Source organism: Simochromis diagramma, unplaced genomic scaffold (genome assembly GCF_900408965.1).
Source record: "Simochromis diagramma unplaced genomic scaffold, fSimDia1.1 OVJJ01000426.1, whole genome shotgun sequence".
Taxonomy (NCBI): Eukaryota; Metazoa; Chordata; class Actinopteri; order Cichliformes; family Cichlidae; genus Simochromis; species Simochromis diagramma.
Window position 1 is genome coordinate 76,396 of NW_024387170.1, and position 24,967 is coordinate 101,362.

At 42.2% G+C, this 24,967-nt stretch overlaps 1 protein-coding gene and 1 long non-coding RNA gene across 2 annotated transcripts; one reads left to right on the forward strand and one right to left on the reverse strand.

Annotated features, from left to right (window-relative positions):
• Positions 1–1,095: 1,095 nt before the first annotated feature.
• On the reverse strand, positions 1,096–24,300 carry LOC120744608. The gene is made up of 3 exons (XR_005698408.1): positions 23,839–24,300; positions 2,449–2,454; positions 1,096–1,109 (listed from the first exon to the last, which is right to left on the reverse strand). It is a non-coding gene; the product is annotated as an uncharacterized LOC120744608 (long non-coding RNA).
• Positions 10,527–14,601, forward strand: LOC120744604 (dehydrogenase/reductase SDR family member 13-like). Its single transcript, XM_040049112.1, has 6 exons — positions 10,527–10,793; positions 11,623–11,741; positions 12,267–12,390; positions 13,173–13,345; positions 13,575–13,728; positions 13,879–14,601. The coding sequence occupies exons 1-6, from the start codon at positions 10,667–10,669 to the stop codon at positions 14,136–14,138; spliced, it is 957 nt and encodes a 318-aa protein (XP_039905046.1). The 5' UTR covers positions 10,527–10,666; the 3' UTR covers positions 14,139–14,601.
• Positions 24,301–24,967: the final 667 nt, after the last annotated feature.

Below are 24,967 nucleotides of genomic sequence, written 5' to 3' on the forward strand. Positions count from 1 at the left end.
CTGAACGGATAATTGGAGGTGAGCTTCCCTCCCTCCAAGACATCTACAGGAAGCGCTGCCTGAGGAAAGCGGGGAGGATCATCAAGGACTCCAGTCACCCCAGCCATAAACTGTTCAGACTACTTCCCTTAGGAAGGAGGTTCTGCAGCATCCGGTCCCGTACCAGCAGACTGAGAGACAGCTTCTTCCACCAGGCCATCAGACTGCTGAACACGTCATAGACACCTCACCTTCACTACTGGAACTTCAACATTATGCACTCCATACTGTACAGTAATGCCACTGTTTTGCACATGTCTCAACTCTGTATATTTTTATATATTTTATTTATTGTTGACTCTATTTAATTTGTAAAATATGTGTATACACACACACACACACACACACACACACACACACACACACACACACACACACGTAGGAAAACATTTAGTATACACATCCAGAAATATTTTTTTTGCATATACTATTATATGCTCTCCCCAGCCTACACCCCCCTCAGGCGCAGTGCCAGGCCCACCACAAAGACTGTTACAACCTGGCTGGAAAATGCTCTCTCCAAACTACAGGACTGCTTCACAGAGACAGACTGGGACATATTTGAACACCAGGACCTAGAAACATTCACAGGATCAGTACTGGACTACATCAAGTTCTGTACTGCAAATGTGACAGTGGACAAAAGCATTCGGGTTTTCCCAAACCAAAAACTCTGGATGACCAGCGAGGTCCGCTCACTCCTCAAAGCCCGCGATGCCGCCTTCAGGTCAGGTGACAGAGCTCTGTACAGGGCTGCTCGAGCTGACCTGAAAAGGGGGATTAAAAAAGCCAAGTCAGACCACAAAAGGAACATCGAGTCCCACCTGTCCAGCAACAACACACGAGAGGTGTGGCAGGGAATGCAAGACATCATCAACCACAGAGGCAGCACTGCGAAAACAGAAAACCCGAGTGTGCAGCTGGCAGAGGAAATAAACAGCTTCTTCGCCCGCTTTGAAACACCACAACAGCAACACTCATCTGCTTCAGCCCTGCTCCCATCCTCATCCTCACCTGGTTCCTGCACCGCTCCACTCACTGTAACAGAGCACGATGTCAGACGTGTGCTCCTAGCAGTGAACCCCAGGAAGGCAGCCGGTCCAGATGGAGTACCTGGCAAGGTGCTAAGAGCATGCGCACACCAGCTCACCCTCATCTTCACCAGACTCTTCAACCTCTCACTGGATCAGGCAGCCATCCCATCCTGTCTAAAATCAGCCACAATCATCCCAGTGCCGAAGAAGTCTCCCATCTCCAGCCTGAACGATTACCGTCCTGTGGCCCTCACACCGGTAATCATGAAATGCTTTGAGAGACTAGTCCTTCAGCACATCAAGGATTACCTCCCCCCAGAATTCAACCCCCACCAGTTTGCATACCGTGCAAACAGATCCACAGAAGACCCCATCGCCACAGCCCTCCACGCTGTGCTGAGTCACCTAGAGCAGTGGCAAAGCTACGTCCGAATGCTCTTTGTGGACTACAGCTCAGCCTTTAATACAATCATCCCGGACATCCTCATCACCAAACTGGTCACTCTTGGCCTCCCTCCTCTCACATGTGCCTGGATAAAGGATTTCCTCACAAACCGGCCCCAGACTGTAAGACTCGGCCCTCATCTCTCCTCCACTCGCACACTGAGCACCGGCTCCCCACAGGGCTGTGTGCTGAGCCCCCTCCTGTATTCTCTCTACACCCACGACTGCAGTTCGACCCACAACAACACTCATCAAGTTTGCTGATGACACCACGGTAGTCGGACTCATCTCGAAGGGAGACGAGGCAGAGTACAGAGAGGAAGTCCTGAAGCTGGCAGCATGGTGTTCAGAAAACAACCTGGCACTGAACACTAAGAAAACCAAAGAGCTCATTGTTGACTTCAGGAGACACAGCACTGACTTGGCCCCCTCTACATCAACGGGGAGTGTGTGGAGAGGGTCCACACCATCCGGTTCCTTGGTGTCCTCATCTCTGCTGACATCTCCTGGACAGGAAACATCTCAGCGGTCATCAAGAAGGCCCAACAGCGGCTGCACTTCCTGAGAGTCCTCAGGAAGTACAAGCTGAACTCCAACCTGCTGACCCATTGAGAGCCTGCTAACCTACTGCATCACGGTATGGTACGGCAGCTGCACCAAAGCAGATAGAGTGAGGCTTCAGAGTGTGGTCAAGACAGCACAGAAGATCATCGGCTGCCCTCTCCCCTCCCTGATGGACATTTATGCCTCAGCAGAGCAGCAAACATTATCAAGGACAGCTCCCACCCTGGCTTCAACATGTTCAGCCTGCTTCCCTCAGGGAAGCGCTACAGGTGCATCAACACAAAAACCCACAGACTCAAAAACAGTTTCTTCCCCAAAGCAATAACCACCCTGAACTCACACATGCACAGATAACACAGCCCCCCACTTCCCACTTCCTCTATGGACCACCACTGTGCAATACCAATTCTATGTGCAATAACTATATACATAACACTATTTATTACATATTACTTACGTCTTGTATATTGTACATTATATATATATATATATATATATATATATATATATATATATATATATATATATATATATATATATATATGTATGTGTGTGTGTGTGTGTTTTTCCCTATGTTGATACTGTCCATATGTACATAGCGCTGCAGAACTGTACCCCCCCCCCCCCCAGCATGTTTACACTGAGTAGGAGATGCTCTGTATCTCATTGTACAACTGTATAGTGACAATAAAGGCATTCTATTCTATTCTATTCTATATATTGTACATATATTTATTAGTTTCAGATTTAGCCATTTGTATATTTTGCCTGTTTATGTTATTGTGTTTTGCACAACTCTGTTGCTTGTGAAGCTCGCACACAAGAATTTCACTCACATGTACTGTACCAATGTACCTGCACATGTGATGTGACAATAAAAGAGATTTGATTTGATTTATGTACTTGTGTGGTACATGTATTTTGATTTTTGTTGCCATGATGCCAGGTATTCTGTCCCTCCTGTTATTCCTAAGGTATGTTTTTTATAAGTTTGTTATATGGCGGATCATAATCATTCGTTCTGTAATTAACTGTTGCAATATGTCAGAAAATATGTTTATTCCTGATCTTGTCTGGGCAAAGCCTGCCATCTAGTGGGTTGACAGGGTAGCGCCATGTTAGAGCGCAAGCAGTGGTTTTCTCCCAGCGCTCGACAGGGAAGGTCCATTTGGCTGTGTCTCTGTAAATTCCTGCATCTGACGCCCTTGAAAAGGCATAATCTGTAAGTGTGGCAAAACGGTTTATTGTTCCAACTTATTAGTACCTTGTTCAGCAAAGTAATGAGTTTCTTGTGTGTTTAGCGAGTTTGTTACATTACTAGCACAAGCTAGCTGTTAGCCCTTTGTTTAGCCTGCTAACATGAAGCATACCAGCATGTGGTGTTAGCTGTATCTCTTGACATCTCTGTATCTCTTGATTGTGTAGTGACTGTTTACATAAGTCAACAATATTTAATGTAATCTTTGTGTATTTGTATGGAGAGTGAATACACTGTATTCTGTTTCTGTTATTACAGTTTTACAAAAAGGAAAATAAGGATCAGTAAAGCTCTGAAGAATGCCACGCGGTCTCCTGAGTGTTTACTGAAGCCATTTAATGTTTAGCTCACTGCATAAGCTGGATAGAGACATTCAGCTGAGGGCAGAAGACCAGGTCTTTCTTGGAAATGAGATTTTTAATCTAAATGAGATTTTTTTTACCTGGATAAATAAAGGACTAAATTTATTTATCCAGAAATAAAATAAAAAAAAATAAGTATTCATATGTTTAGCAAAACATTGTGGTTGGAAATAATTACTAACTTGCATTCAAAGTAATATTTACACTTCTTTTCAAATGCAGTTTTATTTCTGTTAATTTCTGTCAAAGAAACACTGTATGCAGAGTATATCATAGCACAGAAATGGCAGTGATGTTTTTAACTCTCATATCTACTAGAAAATTTAAATACATAATAACAAAATTAATCAGTATTTTAACTGCTTTTTCCCAATGTGACAAACAAATGGAAGTGCAATTAGCCAGCAGGTGGCACCACAGCATTGCTTCAGTTGTCCTGCTTCTGTGGCAGAACAGCATGTGTGCAACATGCAACAAGTGCCTTTAAAAAACATACTCAACAACTCGATGAAATAGGGATGAATTAGAAGTTTTGATGCAACAGTTTTAAAGAAAACAGTCAGAGAAAAGGTCAAGGGTGTTGGACAGCATGGGGTTTGTAAAGTCAATAATAAAATTTTAATTTAATGGAAATGCAAAGTAAATTTGGACTATTATTTATATATATATATTTATATATGTATATATGTGTGTATATATGTGTATATATATGCATATATATATATATATATATATATATATACACATATATATATACACACACACACACACATATATATATATATATATATATATATATATATATATATATATATATATATATATATAAAAACACCCAGCACGCCCCTGCGGGCGGTTTATCCTTCAAGCTCGGGTCCTCTACCAGAGGCCTGGGAGCTTGAGGGTCCTGCGCAGTATCTTAGCTGTTCCCAGGACTGCGCTCTTCTGGACAGAGATCTCCGATGCTATTCCCGGGATCTGCTGGAGCCACTTGCCTAGCTTGGGAGTCACCGCACCTAGTGCTCCGATTACCACGGGGACCACCGTTACCTTCACCCTCCACATCCTCTCGAGCTCTTCTCTGAGCCCTTGGTATTTCTCCAGCTTCTCGTGTTCCTTCTTCCTGATATTGCCTTCTTCTCATATATATATATATATATATATATATATATATATATATATATATATATATATATTAGGGGTGCAACGATATTCGTATCGATATTGAACCGTTCGATACAGTGCTTTCGGTTCGGTACGCATATGTATCGAACAATACAACATTTGTAATTTATTTTATCAACTTTCCTTCTGACGATGCTGTCTGTGTTGAGCGCTCAGTGAATCTGCGTTCGACTACTCCGCCTAGGCTGCACTGTCGAGCGCAGATCCACTGAGCGCTCAACACAGACAGCATAGTCAGAAGGAAGAGCGCAGGGCAAGCTAGCAAGACAGAAGTTAAGCTCTCCTTGCAACATGGACCTCCCCCACCCTCATTCAGATCTGGCATTTGGAATTATTTTGGTTTTCATGTGACGTATGACCCTGAAGGTAAGCGAGTCATGGACTAAAGTAAAACAGTATGTTGGATGTGCCATGCAATGCTCAATTACATGGGTGGGAGCTAGTGTGTTAGCGCAGTTAGCTCGTTAACGTGTTGGCCGTCTAGCCCCATGCACGGGGCGATCAGCGGTAGCTCGTTAACGGAGATTTGCCGTGTTGTGGCGTTAAGGTCATTTCAACAAGATTAACCTGAAAGCACTAGTGGGAACACAACGAATATGACTGCACATTTACGCCGACATCATCCTAGTGCAAAGACAAAAACAACAAGCATGCTACTAACTTTAGCCGAGTCATTTAGACAGCTGTTAGCACATGATTCTCCTTATGCTGCTGAGAATATAGCCCAGAAGAAGCGGATAGTATAGCTTTTATTTTGGAAAGAGACATTTCTCTGTAATAAACTCTCTTTTCCAAAGATGAGTGATTCCTCAATCAGATACAGGGCTCGCAATATCGCTAGCCCGATGTCCTGGAGCTAGCGATTTTTTCAGTCGGGCTACCAAAATCTATCTCTTCCCTGCCCGTCGGGCTATTGTAGGAAGGAAAAATATATGTCAATGCTTTTGCATTCTTTCAGAAATGTAGCTGGGTAATTATGTCATTGGCATCGGTGAGCCACTGTCAATATGTGACATATTGAAATCGCGTTTGAATTTGCGCTTTTTTTTTTTGCTTTCACTTTGCAATCGTGCGAACTGTGTATAGAGAGTGACACCACTGATCTGTGAGTGATGATAATTTGTGCACCAATTCCTCTGACATAGTCTTATCAATCGTTAGCTTACTATGCAAACATGACAAGTGAAATCTCCCGCAGCAAGCTTAAACATGTGAGAGGTTGATCGCGCAGAGAATCGCTGAGCTTATGTGAGTGCGTGTGTAAAAGCAGCAGGATATATATTTTAGTTCTGCTGAGCCAAATAAGACAGGTCAGGGTGAAGATGTGACAGCCAAAGAAAAGCTTACCACAAAACGGAGAAGTTATGACAAATCAGACTATAAGGCAAAAAGAAAGTGCAGCTTTATGGTTTCATGGACAAAAGAATTTCTGTGGCTGCAATATGACAAGCTAAATAACTAGGGCTACACATAAGTGGTCCGCAGGTGCGCATTTGCTGTCAAAATAAAAAACACGCACAAGGGTTAGGGTTAAATTTAAAAACTGTACTTTTGAGTTAAAATATATATTTATAATTTTAATAAATGACAAATTAAAAAGGCATGAACATTTTTTTGTATCGAAAAAATAGCGAACCGTGACACCAAAGTATCGAACCGAACCGAACCGTGAATTTTGTGTATCGTTGCACCCCTAATATATATATATATGTATAATATATATATATATTATATATATATATAATATATATATAGATATATTAATGTATGTAGTATGTATGTATGTATATATGTATGTATATAGTCTATACTACCTACCTACATACAACATCACATACAATATATAATATATATATATATTAGGGGTGCAACGATACACAAAATTCACGGTTCGGTTCGGTTCGATACTTTGGTGTCACGGTTCGATATTTTTTCGATACAAAAAAATGTTCATGCATTTTTAATTTGTCATTTATTAAAATTATAAATATATATTTTAACTCAAAAGTACAGTTTTTAAATTTAACCCTAACCCTTGTGCGTGTTTTTTATTTTGACAGCGAATGCGCACCTGCGGACCACTTATGTGCAGCCCTGGTTATTTAGCTCATCATATTGCAGCCACAGAAATTCTTTTGTCCATGAAACCATAAAGCTGCACTTTCTTTTTGCCTTATAGTCTGATTTGTCATAACTTCTCCGTTTTGTGGTAAGCTTTTCTTTGGCTGTCACTTCTTCACCCTGACCTGTCTTATTTGGCTCAGCAGAACTGAAATGCTTTTACACGCTCACTCACATAAGCTCAGCGATTCTCTGCACGATCAACCTCTCACATGTTTAAGCTTGCTGCGGGAGATTTCACTTGTCATGTTTGCATAGTAAGCTAACGATTAATAAGACGATGTCAGAGGAATTGGTGCACAAATTATCATCACTCACAGATCAGTGCTGTCGCTCTCTATACACAGTTCGCACGATTGCAAAGTGAAAGCAAAAAAAAAAGCGCAAATTCAAACGCGATTTCAATATGTCACATATTGACAGTGGCTCACCGATGCCAATGACATAATTACCCAGCTACATTTCTGAAAGAATGCAAAAGCATTGACATATATTTTTCCTACAATAGCCCGACGGGCAGGGAAGAGATAGATTTTGGTAGCCCGACTGAAAAAATTACTAGCTCCGGGACGTCGGGCTAGCGATATTGCAAGCCCTGTATCTGATTGAGGAATCACTCATCTTTGTAAAAGAGAGTTTATTACAGAGAAATGTCTCTTTCCAAAATAAAAGCTATACTATCCGCTTCTTCTGAGCTATATTCTCAGCAGCATAAGGAGAATCATGTGCTAACAGCTGTCTAAATGGCTCGGCTAAAGTTAGTAGCATGCTTGTTGTTTTTGTCTTTGCACTAGGATGATGTCGGCGTAAATGTGCAGTCATATTCGTTGTGTTCCCACTAGTGCTTTCAGGTTAATCTCGTTGAAATGACCTTAACGCCACAACACGGCAAATCTCCGTTAACGAGCTACCGCCGATCGCTCTGTGCATGGGGCTAGACGGCAAACACGTTAACGAGCTAACTGCGCTAACACACTAGTTCACACCAATGTAATTGAGCATTGCATGGCGCATCCAACATACTGTTTTACTTTAGTCCATGACTCGCTTACCTTCAGGGTCATACGTCACATGAAAACCAAAATAATTCCAAACGCCAGATCTGAATGTTGCAAGTAGAGCTTAACTTCTGTCTCGCTAGCTTGCCCTGCGCTCTTCCTTCTGACTATGCTGTCTGTGTTGAGCGCTCAGTGGATCTGCGCTCGACAGTGCAGCCTAGGCGGAGTAGTCGAACACAGATTCACTGAGCGGTCAACACAGACAGCATCGTCAGAAGGAAAATTGATAAAATAAATTACAAATGTTGTATTGTTCGATACATATGCGTACCGAACCGAAAGCACTGTATCGAACGGTTCAATATCGATACGAATATCGTTGCACCCCTAATATATATATATATATATATATATATATATATATATATATATATATATTGTATTGTATACACTGTACTGTAGGCAAAGTTGCCTCCATTTTTATAATTTGTTATTAATATTTTGTACATTTCAAGGACTCTTCTGTTTTTGGAGTTTATTTATTTATGTATCTGTATTATATTATACAAACACATTAAAGTGAATCTCTGTCCAAAAAATGCACTCAGTTTACTTTTTACTCACTATGATCATCATTCATTATTCTCCCGCAGTTATTAAGGTTAGGATATGTATTTATTTTTTTTATTCCAATCCACTCTTCTCTTGCAGAATTTAAATAACCTTTATCAGATTTGACGGTTTTGTTACAGACTTTTCAGAAAAGTGTTTTGCTTTTCTTTCACAGATATGGGATTAAATCGTGTCAAAATGTACAAAACAGTGATGTCATGTTTCGTGACGAGGACCCAGGCACAGAGAGACCTGATGAATTTAAGAATCTTATGATTTAAGAAAGAAATTTGCAGACTTGCACAGAGATGGTAAAATTATGATGACTGATAACAGAGTCGAAGACAACAGACGACAGGGAGGAACAGGGGTTTAAATGCACCAAGGAGACAGTCATAGAGAACTCGGGACAACTGGAGACATTTCGGGATGCAGGGACTGACAGAGACAGGGAAGAAGTCTCTTCGTGACATTTATCTTGCCTGGCTGGGCAGCTCTCTGGGTGCTCAGCACCTCCAAAGCTCTGATCCTGGAATCTCCCCTGCCATGACGTCAGTGACGTAGTTAAACTACAGAAATGTATTTGCGCAATGTCATTAGAAACATCCGGTCTAAAAGCGATGCTGATAAGATGATGCATATACTTATTACTTTTAAGCTAAATGATTGTAATTCATTAGGTCACTCTAAAAGCCCTGAATAGCCCTCAGTTGATGAAGAAAGCTACAGTGAGATAAAGAGGTTCCAAATTGAGAGACTTGAGAAATGGCGATCACAGCAGTGATTACAATGAAATGTTTCTCCCACTGAAAATCTCTTTGAGAATCATCTCTCTTGGAAGTCTGAAGAACATCACCAGAGCATTATTTGGTCAGATTACAAGATGTTTTTTTCAGAACAGACAGAGTGGAGTGACCCTGGGCAGACATGATAGTAATGTCTGGCCAGACATGAGTGCAAAACATGTGGAGTAAACAATCTAGAGATATTCCTGCATGATAATGATTAAAAAATGCTTTCAATGTCAAACAAGAGTTTGGGAATAAAGTTTGACACCGCTGACCTGAACAAGTATGTTGCCTGATTTGAATCCCACAGAACACCTGAGGGAAATTTGAAGAGAAACGTGGGGAACAAAAAGTAAGACACAAAACAAAACCCTGCAGCAAGCACAGATAAAAAACATGTTGTTTCAAAAATATTGCATGTTTTGTCAGAGCCAAAGAGGCCTGATTCATTCATTGACAAATACAGATGCACGTATTCATGCCAGCACTGTCCTGCTCACCAGAAAAGTTCCATTTTCACTGATGTGGAAATCTTACAGCCAAATCTGCTGAGCAGATCTGATTGTTGGTTTGATCGACTGACTGTGACTATATGTTAGAGGCTGTGAAACATTCTTATTAAACTATTTTAGAATAAGTTACATTTTGGGAGCAAAAGCAGCAACAGCTTCATTTGTGATTTTTGTGTTTTGTTTCCTTAAAAACTAAATCTAGACAGTGAAAGAATGAATTAGTTACACTGACTTATAACTATCAGAGGCAATTATTAATTATGGAAGGCACTGAATGGTGCATGTGTGCAGGAACGATTCAAAACCTCTTGTCTGTCAGAGGAACACCCCAAACCTCCACATTTTGAATGACCTGTTCAAGAAAGCCGATAAATCTGAAGTTGTATCCATGAGTGCGGACATTTTCCACTTTGTTTAACTGCTCTCAGATCAGTGATGAGATTTTAGGTGAAAGTTCGACACTTTGGTATCTGGAGGGATGTTTGCATGCTTTCCATATTTTTCTGTAAATGCTTTTGCAGTAAATCTTTATTAAGAGACACGCGGGTGGGGTGAATGCGTTTCTCAGGTGTTCAGAGTGAAAAGCGTAGGTCAAAGTGCTCTGACGTTTACGTCATTCCACAACTGGTCCGACCGGTCGAGGAGCGACTCGCTGGCATGTCTCAGATGAAACTCATCCGACAGGCGTGTGCATAAAGACAGATCCGCAGCTCAGCAGCCAGACGCGAAGTTCTCGGCCGACATCCACCATGGTTCCCCTCTTGCTTGTGGCCGTTGTACTTCTGGGAGCATACATCCTCCTCACACAGACTCTCTTCAAAAGGGCCAAATGCAAAGGAAACGCCGCGATGTCAGGGAAGACCGTCATCATCACAGGTGAGACCGGCATCAAGCGCAGTTTGTACCAAACAGACCGACTGCTAACGACACCAGCATCAAAAATGACGAGGTGTAGAAAGTGTGCCTACAAACAGCTGCTGTGTGTGCAGCTCGCAGCGTTCAGCGGATTTTCCTTTCATAGGTTTCTTTACTTCCTCTTACGAGGCGATAAGGATGTTGGTGTTTGATTATGATAGCGACGGTGAGTAAAGGTACATAACACGTTTTGTTAAATCTGCAGATGATGAGCAAAAGAAAAGAAGCCGTTAAATGTATGTTTCCTTCAATATTGCCACGAAAAAGAGGCTTCGAGTACGACGGACTTTCGACGGTACCGACCTACATGTAGATCGGCTTTCAGGAAAAACCTCGTCAAGTGAACAGTAAATATGACATTTAAGCCGATTCAGCAGTTATTTCTAAATTCAAGTAAAAATCAGTTGAACACTTGCATCTCTAAACTGGGTTTGTACAGCGCGGGAATTCTCATCTAAACCTGAGCGTCCTCCTCTCTCTTCCCTCTGAGGTCGGGGCCAGTTTATATGCCACAAACCTGTGCCGATAACAAAATCGGGATTTGCACAAATGTGATCGCTGTAATGAAAGAATTAAAGATGCGTTTTTCTTTGTTTTTGTGCTTTTTACTTTGGACGGGAGTGAAGTTTACAACAAAGGTGGAAGTGAAAATCTAGAATTCTTGTTTGCAATTTAGACAGGTTTCTACTAACCTTCAGATAACACCACATTAAACACTTGCATGGATGATAGTTCTTGTTTGTGATGGTTTGGGTAGATGTTGCTTATTCTTTTCCTGCTCTTACTGTAGGAGGAAATACGGGCATTGGTAAAGCCACGGCTTTGCATCTGGCCAGGAAAGGAGCCAGAGTGGTCCTGGCCTGCCGAAACAGGAACAAAGCTGCAGCTGCCATTGCAGAAATAGAAACGGTGAGAAGAACACACTGATGCATTGGCCACAATTTCCTCATGCTGTATGAAAGTTAATCCAAAGTTTCTCAGAAAGGAGCACTGACATTTAAAACAATAGCTTGTGCAGTCGTCAGCAGGGAGTGGAGGCTTGTTACACAACGTCCTATCATGCTGTAACTGGCTGATGTGTGCTTTAGGTAATTAAAGCAGCTGAGAAAAAGAAGACAAGCTAAAGTAGTATGTGGATATGACTGTTTATTTATATTTATTCAGTAAGTACAATATGACAATTTTAAAGGACTGAAGCTGTGAAAGGAGTTAACCTTTTAAAGGAGGAGCTGACAGAGAGCACAAAACGATGCACACAGAACTTTAACGGGATTTACATGATCCTGCTGAAAGGAGCTGAAGCGTTCACTTCTTTCATTGATGGTAATGTTTGAACTGTTGCTTTAAGAAAAAAACAGTAAAAAGGGATTGAAGTGAAACACTGAAGCGCAAGTTAAATGTAACCTTCACTGAATCACAATGATCTTCTTCCAGCAAACGGGAAGTACAGACGTGATCTACGTGCACTTGGACCTAGCCAGTCTGAAGTCTGTCCGCAGCTTCGCCGAAACATTCCTGAAAACTGAGTCCAGGCTGGATTTGCTCATCAACAACGCTGGTACACACACTACTACACAACACCACAATGTCTACTTAGTTGCAAGTACGAGGTCCATACATCCATTTTCATCTAAACCAACCTCTGAGAGCCAGACACCATTAGGAGGAAATTTATTTGTTGAACTTCTCCACTTGGGGTATCAACTAATGATCAAGTCAGAGTGAGCATTCCCGATTTTCCACCTTAGAACTATGGCCTCAGACTTGCTCCTGTTTGTTTTCATCACAGCTGTGTGCTGGAGGTTGTTGCTTTATGAAGTTCACAAAACCAGGTCGTTTGTTTTTTTTAAAAAAAAAAAAAAAAAAAAAAAAAAAGATTTGAGAGGCTGAAATCAACAAAACCTTAAGCTTCCACTCAGAGAGGGCCTAGAAATTCTGCCCAAAAAATGTATGAACAGGATGGGTGACAAAGGGCAGCTCTGGAGTCTGAAACTCACCATCAAATGACAACAAAGAGACAGAAGTGACCAGAAGCACAAAATAATCACAATCGACTTTGAAAAGAGACCGAATAGCCACAAAGACGTCAAACGGCTATGTTGTGCAAAGCAGCCAGATTGGCCTCAAACACAAACTGATGTAAACCGCTTGAGAGACAGACAAGTTTATCACAGTTGCCATATCTGTCAAAAAGACATGCAAATACAGTTTTTAATGATGAGCAGCAGCAGTGGTGATTTGTCTGTTCTACGGAGACAGAGAAGAGTCTAGAGAAAACAAGCTTCAAGAGATCAAGGAAGTACAAAGATTTCAGAAACCATTGTTCAAATATGTCCCCAGGATTGGTGGCAGACGGGCGGACTGAGGACGGATATGGCATCGAGTTCGGGGTGAACCACTTGGGTCACTTCCTGCTGACCAATCTGCTGTTGGAGAGGATGAAGAAGACAGGGGGAGGACGAGTGATCACGCTGTCCTCCATGGCTCATCGCTGGGGACACATTGACTTTAACGTGAGTTTGCAATAATTTAAAGAGAGCTTGGAGATGTAAAGCCATCCTCACTCTGGAACAAGCCTTTTTCCGTCTTTTGGGACTCTTATTTTTAAAAATGCTCTGCTCTAGTATTTCAGTAGTATGACTGAAGAGGTGATCATAATGACATCACAAGTGATGTTGTTGCCCGTCTTTCACCTTCACCTGTCTGAACAGCTTATTGACAAGGTTGTTTTTGTATCTTAAGGCTCTGGTTGCAAACAAAGACCTGGGAACTGGCAGATACAGCTGGCAATTTTTCCATGCGTACTGCAACAGCAAACTGTGCAATGTGCTTTTCACCCATGAGCTTGCCAAGAGGCTGAAAGGAACCGATGTCACATGCTACAGTGTCCACCCAGGTAACACACTGGTTTACCTTTAATCAACACTCATTTTAGGCTATATATTACTGTAATTCAAGCTAAATCAACTGTTACTATCAGCATTTTATCCAAATTGAACACTAAAGGCAGTAAGTATGTGATTGCTCTTTGCCTTCTGCCCTGTAGGTGTTGTCCGGACTGAATTGTCTAGAAATGTCGGCCTGTGGCAGAAGATTTTCATCCAGCCTGTGGCCTGGCTGCTGTTCCTGGACCCAGAGACAGGAGCTCAGACCACACTGCACTGTGCCCTGCAGGAAGGAATCGAACCTCTGAGCGGGAAGTACTTCTCCTGCTGTGAGGCACAGGAAGTGTCCGCTCATGCCCGAGATGACAAGGTGGCCCTGAAATTGTGGGAGGTCAGCGAGAAACTCTGTGGACTGGGATAGATTTATTCACCTCGCTATAAACAGGTTGTCGAGTCCATGAGCGATGAGCTGTCATTCTGTCCTTTTAACAGTATCGGTGATACGGTGCTATATGAACATCTAGAACTGCTGTTCAGCACTTTTTTTTTTTTTCTGAAATTTAAACATCATTTCTGGTGTTGAATTGGTGTTGTTGCAGTGCCATCAGCAGGATAGAAGCTGGGAATAATCATGTTCACAAGTGTCTTTTTTTTTTTTTTTTTAATATGGTGTGTTTGTTGGGAGCTGCTGCATATTTGGTAAGTTACTGTTCTGTCACCTGTTTGTGAGACAATAGCAACACGTTTTAATAGTTTCGTCATATTTTTTTTTTAAATAATTTTTTATTTTGTATTTTTATGTAAATATTTTTGAGTTCTTTGTACATTGTGTTTATACTGAGGTCCTTACTGAAGTTTGCCTTAATAAAAAATGTCGACTAGAATCTGTCCTCTTGGAATACATACCAACCGTCCCGATTTTTCCGGGAGAATCACGAATTTCAGTGCCCCTCTGAAAAACCATATCCCAGAATTCAAAGCGCTGCTCAGCAAGTTCCAGTTTCCAACAATGGCGGCAGCTAGTTAGTTTTAATGTTACTCTTATTATTCTTTCTGGGTCGCAAAATAAACTTTAAACATATTTCCAGGCGAAAATGTAGCTGTGTAAACCTCAAATATCTGCGCCGACGAGAACGGCAAACCCCCGCGGTTCTTTGCTGCTCAGGTTAAACAGGATAAGTCACTCAGATAAGCTAAAATGTTATCGTTTGGCTTTTTTCAGTGTTTTATTTGTTCCTGAGTAAATCGGTTTGGCTGAGATGACTGGATTAAATAAAACTTTATTAAGCCCTCAGGAGGAATAAACGTCAAACAGAAAACTGATTAAACAGAAGTGTGCGATGGTCGAGAGTTTATGCCAGCGTCCGGGTATACTTTAGATAGCAAGGAGCAGACGGCAGAGTTTCACTCCACCGAGAGAGCTCGTGAAGTAATTCTGACAATTTCATAGTCATTCACTTCCAGCCTACCCGGCTTTCAGAGGACCCGCCCACTTAGACCGCGAAGGCCTCAGGTGGACGCAGTCTCTGAATTTGGAGACCCCCGCTGTTTCCAGGCGGACAATAATAACGGTGACATTTAACTTATTTTATCTGTTAAATAAACATTGTAAAATTCTGTCTCCCTGATTCTGAGTTCTCAAGGTTGGCAAGTGTGCCTCTTGGGTTTTTCTCTTTTCATGGGACCAGAAGTTTGTTTTTCCTTTACCAGCCAGAATGTAAGTCTGGCTGTGACATTTTATTCATTTGTGGCTTAGTGGTCACATGTAAATTTCCTTATACACAGTAGGTCATGTACAGCACATTACTGTGTGCAATCTTGACTACAAGCTTAAAGTGTGTTATTATACCAGTAACTTGCTGTTTATGGGTGGTGTATTTTTTAGAAAAGATTATTCAGGGTCACCTGTGAAAACAGCAGGTGCATTCTGCTGTCTGATGTACGCGTTCCTCACCTGGCCCATCACCTGACTGACGTCACTCCATGTCTCTCACTTGAGTCATGACCTCGTCCACACATTTGATCTTGTGTTGATGTCATTGTTAGTGTTGTTGTTTTTTGGGGGGGCGGGGCTTCAGGCCCAAAAACCTGTCACATGAGAATCTGTGATCTCAGGTGTTCAGGTGCCAGCTGCTTTTAAGACATCGTGGACGCACAGAAGGCTCTCCTATCTGGCCCTCTCAGTCTGAGCCTGGGTGGGGTGTCTCTGCAGCTCTGCCTCAGATTTGTGTGTGTGTGTGATTACTGAACGGCTCAAGGAATGTTTTTGGTGTGTAGCAGCAGAACTGGTTCTTTTGTGTCCGTGTGTGGCATGATATCCGAGTAACTGAGTCATACACCTGCACCTTACTTACACATGTTGTATGCAGAGGACCTCACCTGCACTGTAACCTGGGCTATCACCTCCTTACTGATGTCATTACATCCTGTGCAATGACATTGATCCTGTGTTTCAGGCCCCAGTGGGAAACAGACTCTCATCATACCTTCTTCCAAAACAGTTCAGTTCAGCGCTGTTACAAGCTGGTAATGTCATCGGTATAGAAACAAGAAGTAGTGCAGAGAGAGAGTTTGTTGGCAACAGCAGAATCATGTCTCATTACACTCCAGGTTTCTCCTTGGGCAGCATTATGCACTCGATGGATATTCTAATAATAACCCCTGCTTCTTCCCAGCTTGAGCCCCTTTTGCCTTCAGAACCATCTTCATTTATCGTGGCATAGATTCAACCATGTGTTGTAAAGATTTGGGTCTATGCTGACATATGTTGCCCCTTTCCACTATAGCCCAAAGGTGCTCTACTGGATTGAAATCTGGTGACTGTGGACGTGGCGTGGCAGTGAGTTCACTCTATTCAAATAGAGTGAACTCACTGCCACGTAACCAGTTTGACGGGATCTGATCTTTGTAATATGGTGTGTTTTTCTGCTGGAGGCAGCTGTCAGACAGCAGGTACACTGTAGTGATAAAGAGGTGGACGTGGTCAGCACCAACATTCACACCATGCTCAGTAAAATGGAGCAAAGCCTCTGATTCCCTGTTTAAAAGTTCTACTTTTACTAGTTGCTATTTAGTCTTTCTTCACATTTTTAATGGCATAAAAGTTCAAGCTTTTGGCTCAGTGATAATAACAGGTCGAGGCCAAAGCTAAATTTTGATTTAGACAAAAGTCCTGAAATCTGTTATGATCGTTCTTCACAGCGTCGCGGAAACATGTAAAATAATCTAAGTAAAAGCTGAAGTGACAAAGTGTGCACAGCCGTTGTCACAACAACACTAGTGCTACTGGTTGGTGTGATCAAAGTTCACAATCCAGACTCACAAATGTGAAAACACAGCAGGTGCTTGCAGCCTGCAGCCTTGTGATTGCTGAGCAGCTCTGGGAACACTTTGGTGTTGAACTGGTTCTTTGTTTCAGGATTCCTTTCCATCGATGTGACATGATATCAGATCAGCTGCGTCACAGTCCCGCATACTGCAGAGAACATTCTTCACCTGCACTGGAATCTGGGTCATCACCCTTACAATAATAATGATTGCATTTATTTAGCGCTTTTCAAGGCACCTAAAGCGCTTTACAATACCACTAATCATTCACTCTCACATTCACACACGGGTGGAGGCAGCTACAGTTGTAGCCACAGCTGCCCTGGGGCAGACTGACAGAGGCGAGGCTGCCATATCACGCCATCGGCCCCTCTGGCCATCACCAGTAGGCGGGAGGGTAAAGTGTCTTGCCCAAGGACACAACGACCAGGACAGAGAGCCCAGGGATCGAACCGGCGACCTTCCGGTTACAGATCCGCTTCCCAACCCCCTGAGCCACGGTCGCCCAATAGATGCTGCAGCATTGCTTTCATGTCACCTGAGTAAAGTTCACTTGACCCTTTTATTAGGACTTGGTGTCCACCTGCTTCCTACTCTCACTGCATATCACAGTGTTGTGTGTGGACATCACAGTCCACAGAGACTCCTGCCTTCATTTCTCAAACTGTCCATCAAGTTATCGTAAACAGATGTTAAAAACCTTCCATTCTCCCCTGAAAAGTCAATCTTCTATTGATCTTTGATGTACATGCAGTCACGTCTTCAGTCTGTGAAGTAAACAAAACTTCTGTGCTGCTCTGATGTCAGCTCATCGCAGATATCTTTATGAGGTCATATGCTCCCAGCACACCACACCCAGACCACGTCATATCTATGCACACCTTCCCATTAAATATCAGTGCAGTTACAGTAAACAGCAGCACTACTGCTTAATATCCTAACAGAGACACTATCTTCCACATGAGGGGGTTTGGCTGAGACTGTCCAGAAACTGTGCCAGGAGATTTTCACCCTGTTGTTCCTCCATCCACAGAGAACCCTTCAGCCCATGGGGCACCCCATGTTGCAGGCAGGACTCAAACCTCTGAGTGGGTGTTACTGTGCAGGAAGTGTGGGCCTGAAACTCGGAGCATGTTGAAGAGCACAGAAACTCTTTTGGACATGTTGTGCTGCTGCCACCTAGTTTCCTAAGCCTGAAATACCAGGAGCCACTTTTATTTTCAATCCAGTTTAATTCAGCGTCTGTGACAAACAGAAATTGAATTTTTATTTCTTCTTTGTTTAAATGTTTTTGAAAACATGGAAAGGATGTTCTGTCCGACTGCTTCATATATTTACTGTGTTATTTTCTGCTTTTTACTGTAGAGGAAACAGAATATCAGAGTTTCGCTTGTATTTACACTGCAGTGCTTGCTTACTGAAACCAGTCTTATTGAAACAGTCACACTAAATCTGTTTTCTTCAGTATTATTCGTGTTCACATCTGTACAGATGCTGTACCAGTTCAGCACCAAGCACAGAAGTCTTCCTTAAAAGCTGCTCTATGTTCGAAGGTGTTTTTGAGTACTTTTTGATGGTTATCACACAGTACTTTGTAAAATGTCTTGACTCTGGCTTCATGTGTGGAACATCATGAGTAAACTTTTATTTTAGTGCTTTATGTGCCACAAACTCTCCCACACCCTCCTATTAATTTTTTAACCACATCTTTCAGACTTATTTCATTAATAATTGAAATGAATAGAAATAATTAATCATCACTTGTGACGGTGACGGAAGTGACGGACAAGTTAAGCGACTCATGTTGTAACTGACGTCAGACGCCGGAGATTTTGGCAGAAAATTAAAGCGAATGGTAGCTTAGAACTGAACAAACTCCTTTGAGCTTCAGTATTACCAAATACACTTATCAATTGTCTTATAACTAACAACATTTGTCTAAATCATCTCCAACACCCTGGAGAACAACGGGGAGAGTTTAGAGGCTCTCCAAGATTACATCGATCAGTGCTTCCAGGATCTCGTGATGAAGAAGGCCCAGAGTGCAGCTTCCCCGGCCAAACCTGAGACGCCGAAAAAATGTCGCCTGGCAGATTTCCCCGGCACAACATCGGCAGCCGGCAAAGATATTGCCGACATACTGGAGTCAATCGACAAGCGATTGTCCAGTTTCGATGCAAGGCTGTCCTTGGTGGAGATTCTTCACCGGGAATTTGAATCCCTGGAGTTCAGCCAGCAGCAGGTGGAAACGCTTGCTGCTGAAAATGCCACGCTAAGGGAGTCGGTGAAATGTCTCACAGACAATGTTACCCGGCTAAATAGAGAAAATAAAAAAAAATAAGAGACAGTTATCGATCTACAAGCTCGTAGCATGCGTGATAATCTGGTATTTTCTGGTATTCCAGAAGCTGCTGGAGAGGACGCGGAGACTACGGTGAAAAGCTTCATCAAAACCCACCTGAAGCTGCGGTGAAGAACATTGCCTTTGATAGAGTGCATCGCATCGGCCCCATGCGGGCTGCGGCCGGGAGACCACGTCCTATCGTGGCCAAATTCGGCCACTTCAAACAAAAGGAGCAGGTGAAGGGAATTAAAAGGAACAGACTTCAGCGTGAACGACCAGTTCCCCAAAGAGATCATCCAGAAGGGCTCCCGCGCTGTCATTGCCGTGGACCAGCTCTACGTGGACGGACAGCTTTACCGTGACCCCAACATCACTCTGTGGCTGTATTAACTTCACACCAGATAAGAATCCGCTACACCCTTTCCCTATCCATTCACACTAACTTGCATTAACATCTGTTTAACTTACCGGTATCATATCGCATCTTAAGTGTGTTTGCCAGGTCTCTCTTGGAAATGAGATTTTTAATCTAATGAGAAAGAAATGATTTCACCTCTCATCACAGCTTTCCCTGCTTACAATAGAACAGAAGCTGATGTTTCGGGAGTGTCATTATAGTCTAAAAATGAAGTCCACTCTTTTTTTTTAAAATATTTAATAAAGTCTTCATCTTTAAGCAGTGATGTATTAAATCTCCAGTTTTTACTTGGCGTAGTATTATTCTTGTGCATTAGTGTTAAAGATACAGGACCATGATCGCTGACAGCTATAGGATGAATCTCAGTGTCTGAAATGTCGCTCAGCAGTGAGCTGCTGACCAAAAAATAATCCAGACGAGAGTAAGAGTGATGGACATGTGAGAAAAAAGTATATTCCTTACTGGTGGGGTGAAGGGAGCGCCATGCATCGCAAAGACCAAAGTCGCTCATATACTGTTTGATTATATTTGTGGACTGCCAATTACGCTGAGTTCCCGCTGTATTGAGCCTATCCATGTCTTCATTTAGTCCGGGGGTCAGCAACCTTTAAGAGCCATTTAGAGCCAGTTTCCATGCAAAAGAAAACACTGGGAGCGGCAAATACTTTGTGACATCTAAAATGAAGATAACACTGTGTATATTGTTTTTACCTTTATGCTTTGTGTGAACAACTAAGGTGTGTTGCTTATGAAATCCATGAAGTGCTACAGAGAAAATTACATTTTATTCATGTAATGAACACATTTTGAGCTCTTAAAGAAACATAACAAAGGAAAGCTGAACTACAATGATCCATGTAGCAAACACAAACTGTTATATCGCCTTTGGGCTTTTGGAGCCTTGACCTGACTTTTAACAAATAACTGGAAAAAAAGCTCTATGCTGCTACAAAATGAAAAATAGATATTTGCAAAATTCTGCCTAAACATGTATTTTACCAGGTTAAGGTGTGTGGCGGGGCGTGGTCTGCAGCGCTGCTGCAGGGGAGGCGGACGCCGGCTGTATGTGTACAGCAACCATGTGTGAAAAGCGTGTTCATGCAAACATCGTCGGGTCTGCCGTGATATGTTTACAATGGGACTTCTGCTCCCGAACCTCTGCGCACAGCGTTGCAGATCGGGTGTACGACGTCCTTTCATCTGTATGCAGGACTGTAAGCTGTGTCTGTGAGGCAGAGCGTGTTGTTTTTAAACATAGTTCCGGTGGAGAACAGCTGCTGTCCATAATGTGATCCGAGATCCATAACTGGCCTCGATAAATGCATGGCGTCGGCGGCTACACGGCCTCGTGGGCTGTGCGCAAGAAAAATACTTTAATTTTTTTTTATTTTCATATCATAATCTTCAAGGACTACAAGTTAAAAAAGAAACATAAATAATTACACTTCGTATCTAATTATTTTCCCAACACCCAGAGCCGCCTAAAGGTATGGAAGCCCGTTTCCGCCACTTAAAAAAAAAAAAAGTAACTCGAAATCGAGTATTTCTCGAAATTTGAGTATTTCTCGAATTCGATTATTATCTCGAAATTCGAGTATTTTCTCGAATTTCAACATCAAAATTTTGGAAAAGCAATCGAAGGCTGCCAATCAGTAATCTACGTGGACCGTCATTTACCGCAAGCTGAATTTCGGCGCTACAAATGCTAGCTACCAGGTCCGTATTCATCCAGGTGTGCACAGATGCGAATGTTTTCAGCCTGCTTCACAAATGAGAATCCCTGGTTATAGCTGAATCACAGTGTTATTCAGCAAACATACTTTAAATCCGTTTTTGATGGTCCCTTGATATGTAACAAGAAATCACCAATCACGTATCTTCTTGATTGGCAGAGCTAGTCAATTGAGAAGTAACTGAAATTCGGTTATTTCTCGAAATTCGAGAATAACATCAATTTTTACGAAAATAACTAATTTCGGATTATGGTACTAGCTTTTTTTTTCTTTTTAGTGGCGAACCGGCGCATACAAGGAGTGCAGAATTATTAGGCAAATGAGTATTTTGTCCACATCATCCTCTTCGTGCATGTTGTCTTACTCCAAGTTGTATAGGCTTGAAAGCCTACTACCAATTAAGCATATTAGGTGATGTGCATCTCTGTAATGAGAAGGGGTGTGGTCTAATGACATCAACACCCTATATCAGGTGTGCATAATTATTAGGCAACGTCCTTTCCTTTGGCAAAATGGGTCAAAAGAAGGACTTGACAGGCTCAGAAAAGTCAAAAATAGTGAGATATCTTGCAGAGGGATGCAGCAGTCTCAAAATTGCAAAGCTTCTGAAGCGTGATCATCGAACAATCAAGCGTTTCATTCAAAATAGTCAACAGGGTCGCAAGAAGCGTGTGGAAAAACCAAGGCGCAAAATAACTGCCCATGAACTGAGAAAAGTCAAGCGTGCAGCTGCCAAGATGCCACTTGCCACCAGTTTGGCCATATTTCAGAGCTGCAACATCACTGGAGTGCCCAAAAGCACAAGGTGTGCAATACTCAGAGACATGGCCAAGGTAAGAAAGGCTGAAAGACGACCACCACTGAACAAGACACACAAGCTGAAACGTCAAGACTGGGCCAAGAAATATCTCAAGACTGATTTTTCTAAGGTTTTATGGACTGATGAAATGAGAGTGAGTCTTGATGGGCCAGGTGGATGGGCCCATGGCTGGATTGGTAAAGGGCAGAGATCTCCAGTCCGACTCAGACGCCAGCAAGGTGGAGGTGGAGTACTGGTTTGGGCTGGTATCATCAAAGATGAGCTTGTGGGGCCTTTTCGGGTTGAGGATGGAGTCAAGCTCAACTCCCAGTCCTACTGCCAGTTTCTGGAAGACACCTTCTTCAAGCAGTGGTACAGGAAGAAGTCTGCATCCTTCAAGAAAAACATGATTTTCATGCAGGACAATGCTCCATCACACACGTCCAAGTACTCCACAGCGTGGCTGGCAAGAAAGGGTATAAAAGAAGAAAAACTAATGACATGGCCACCTTGTTCACCTGATCTGAACCCCATTGAGAACCTGTGGTCCATCATCAAATGTGAGATTTACAAGGAGGGAAAACAGTACACCTCTCTGAACAGTGTCTGGGAGGCTGTGGTTGCTGCTGCACGCAATGTTGATGGTGAACAGATCAAAACACTGACAGAATCCATGGATGGCAGGCTTTTGAGTGTCCTTGCAAAGAAAGGTGGCTATATTGGTCGCTGATTTGTTTTTGTTTTGTTTTTGCATGTCAGAAATGTATATTTGTGAATGTGGAGATGTTATATTGGTGTCACTGGTAAAAATAAATAATTGAAATGGGTACATATTTGTTTTTTGTTAAGTTGCCTAATAATTATGCACAGTAATAGTCACCTGCACACACAGATATCCCCCTAAAATAGCTAAAACTAAAAACAAACTAAAAACTACTTCCAAAAACATTCAGCTTGATATTAATGAGTTTTTTGGGTTCATTGAGAACATGGTTGTTGTTCAATAATAAAATTATTCCTCAAAAATACAACTTGCCTAATAATTCTGCACTCCCTGTATAAGGACTAAAGAGCTGCATGTGGCTCTGGAGCCGCAGGTTGCCGACCTCTGGGTTACTCCAAGGTTCAGGTCGCCTCCAAGAACAAGTGTGCCATCTAAGTGTTCAGAGAGTGCGCTGAAAAAACCGTGAAAGAATGAGGGATCATCAACATTTGGACCATATACACTTACAATACATAGCTTTTTATCAAGTATAGATAGTTTAATGATTAAGAATCTGCCCTCTGGATCTATAACTGTATCGAGTACTGTGAAATTAATATTTTTATGTATTAAAATTGCTACTCCCCTTTGTCTAGAATTATAACAAGCTGAGAACATATTAGGAAACTCAGGTGTTTTAAGTTCATTGGAACCTCTAAGAGGTCTGTGGGTCTCTTGTACAAGGACAACATCTGCCTGTAGTTTTTTGAGTTGGTTAAATATTTTAACCTCTTTACTCTGGAGCCAGCTCCATTTACATTCCATGTAATGAACCTCAGTGTACCCATAGATGTCTGTGTATAACTAGGGATGTATGCTGTGTGCGTCGCTTAGACAGGTGGAGAGAATACATCACTTGTTCATAAATAAAGAGAGGGAGAGAGAGAAAAAATGTGTGGCGAGATGCTCCCTGAGTCTGACTATGTGTATGCATATTTAGTAATATGAGTAGGCTTGGCTTAAGTGTGTGTGTGTCCTAAACGACTGTGTGCGCTGTCTGACTGATGTAAATGTGCTGCCGTTGAGCGCATGACTGTGCGTGATCGTGCTGTGCGTATGTGTGGAAATAAAGGATGTTGTTTGTGGATGAGTGTGGAAGCAGGTGATCGAAGCAGTGAAAGAAATAAAGAAAGAAACCAAGGACAGGGGTGAGCAGCATAAAAACAAGAGGGGGAAAAAGAGGGGGAGAAAAACGGAAACTTTCCAATTAAACCGTTGACGGTTGCTTATTACGCACAAGACCACCGTTGTTTACAGCGCTGTCGGCAGTGGCGTGTCCAGCGGGGTGGCCTGGGGGGGCACAGGCCACCCCCCCCAACCAGACTGGCCACCCCAGGTGCCACCCCAAAGGCAAAACAATAAAATTCAATCAAATATCAAATGTCCGATTATGTTTTCACGGTGAAGCTCAGATATCCGAGTGTAAGTGAATGCAGCATCGGCTTCTGCACTATGTGCATCACGTTAGCAAAGGTAGGAGAGCCAAGCACGAAAGAGGCACCGCAGGAAACAATTTTTCGGTGAAAGAAAATGAGAACAAAATACATGTCCCGGTAAGTAATATTAAGTTTGTTGAGTTTAGTAAACTTCGGTGAAATTAGAATACCAAGGAAAAAATAACGCTTAAAGAATTATTGCAGCCGTCGAATATTTCAGACAGTAGGCTACTGAGGGGAGCTAACATAAGAGTTATGAGTTATAAGATATAATCTAAGTTGTAACATTGCTGTATGGAGCTGCAGATTTGATTGCAGGTTAACATAGCTGGACTGGCCATCGGGCATACCGGGCATATGCCCGGTGACTTATTTTTTATTTTTTTTTGTAACGGCATGAACAATGAGAGGTGGTGGATTGGCCAGATGC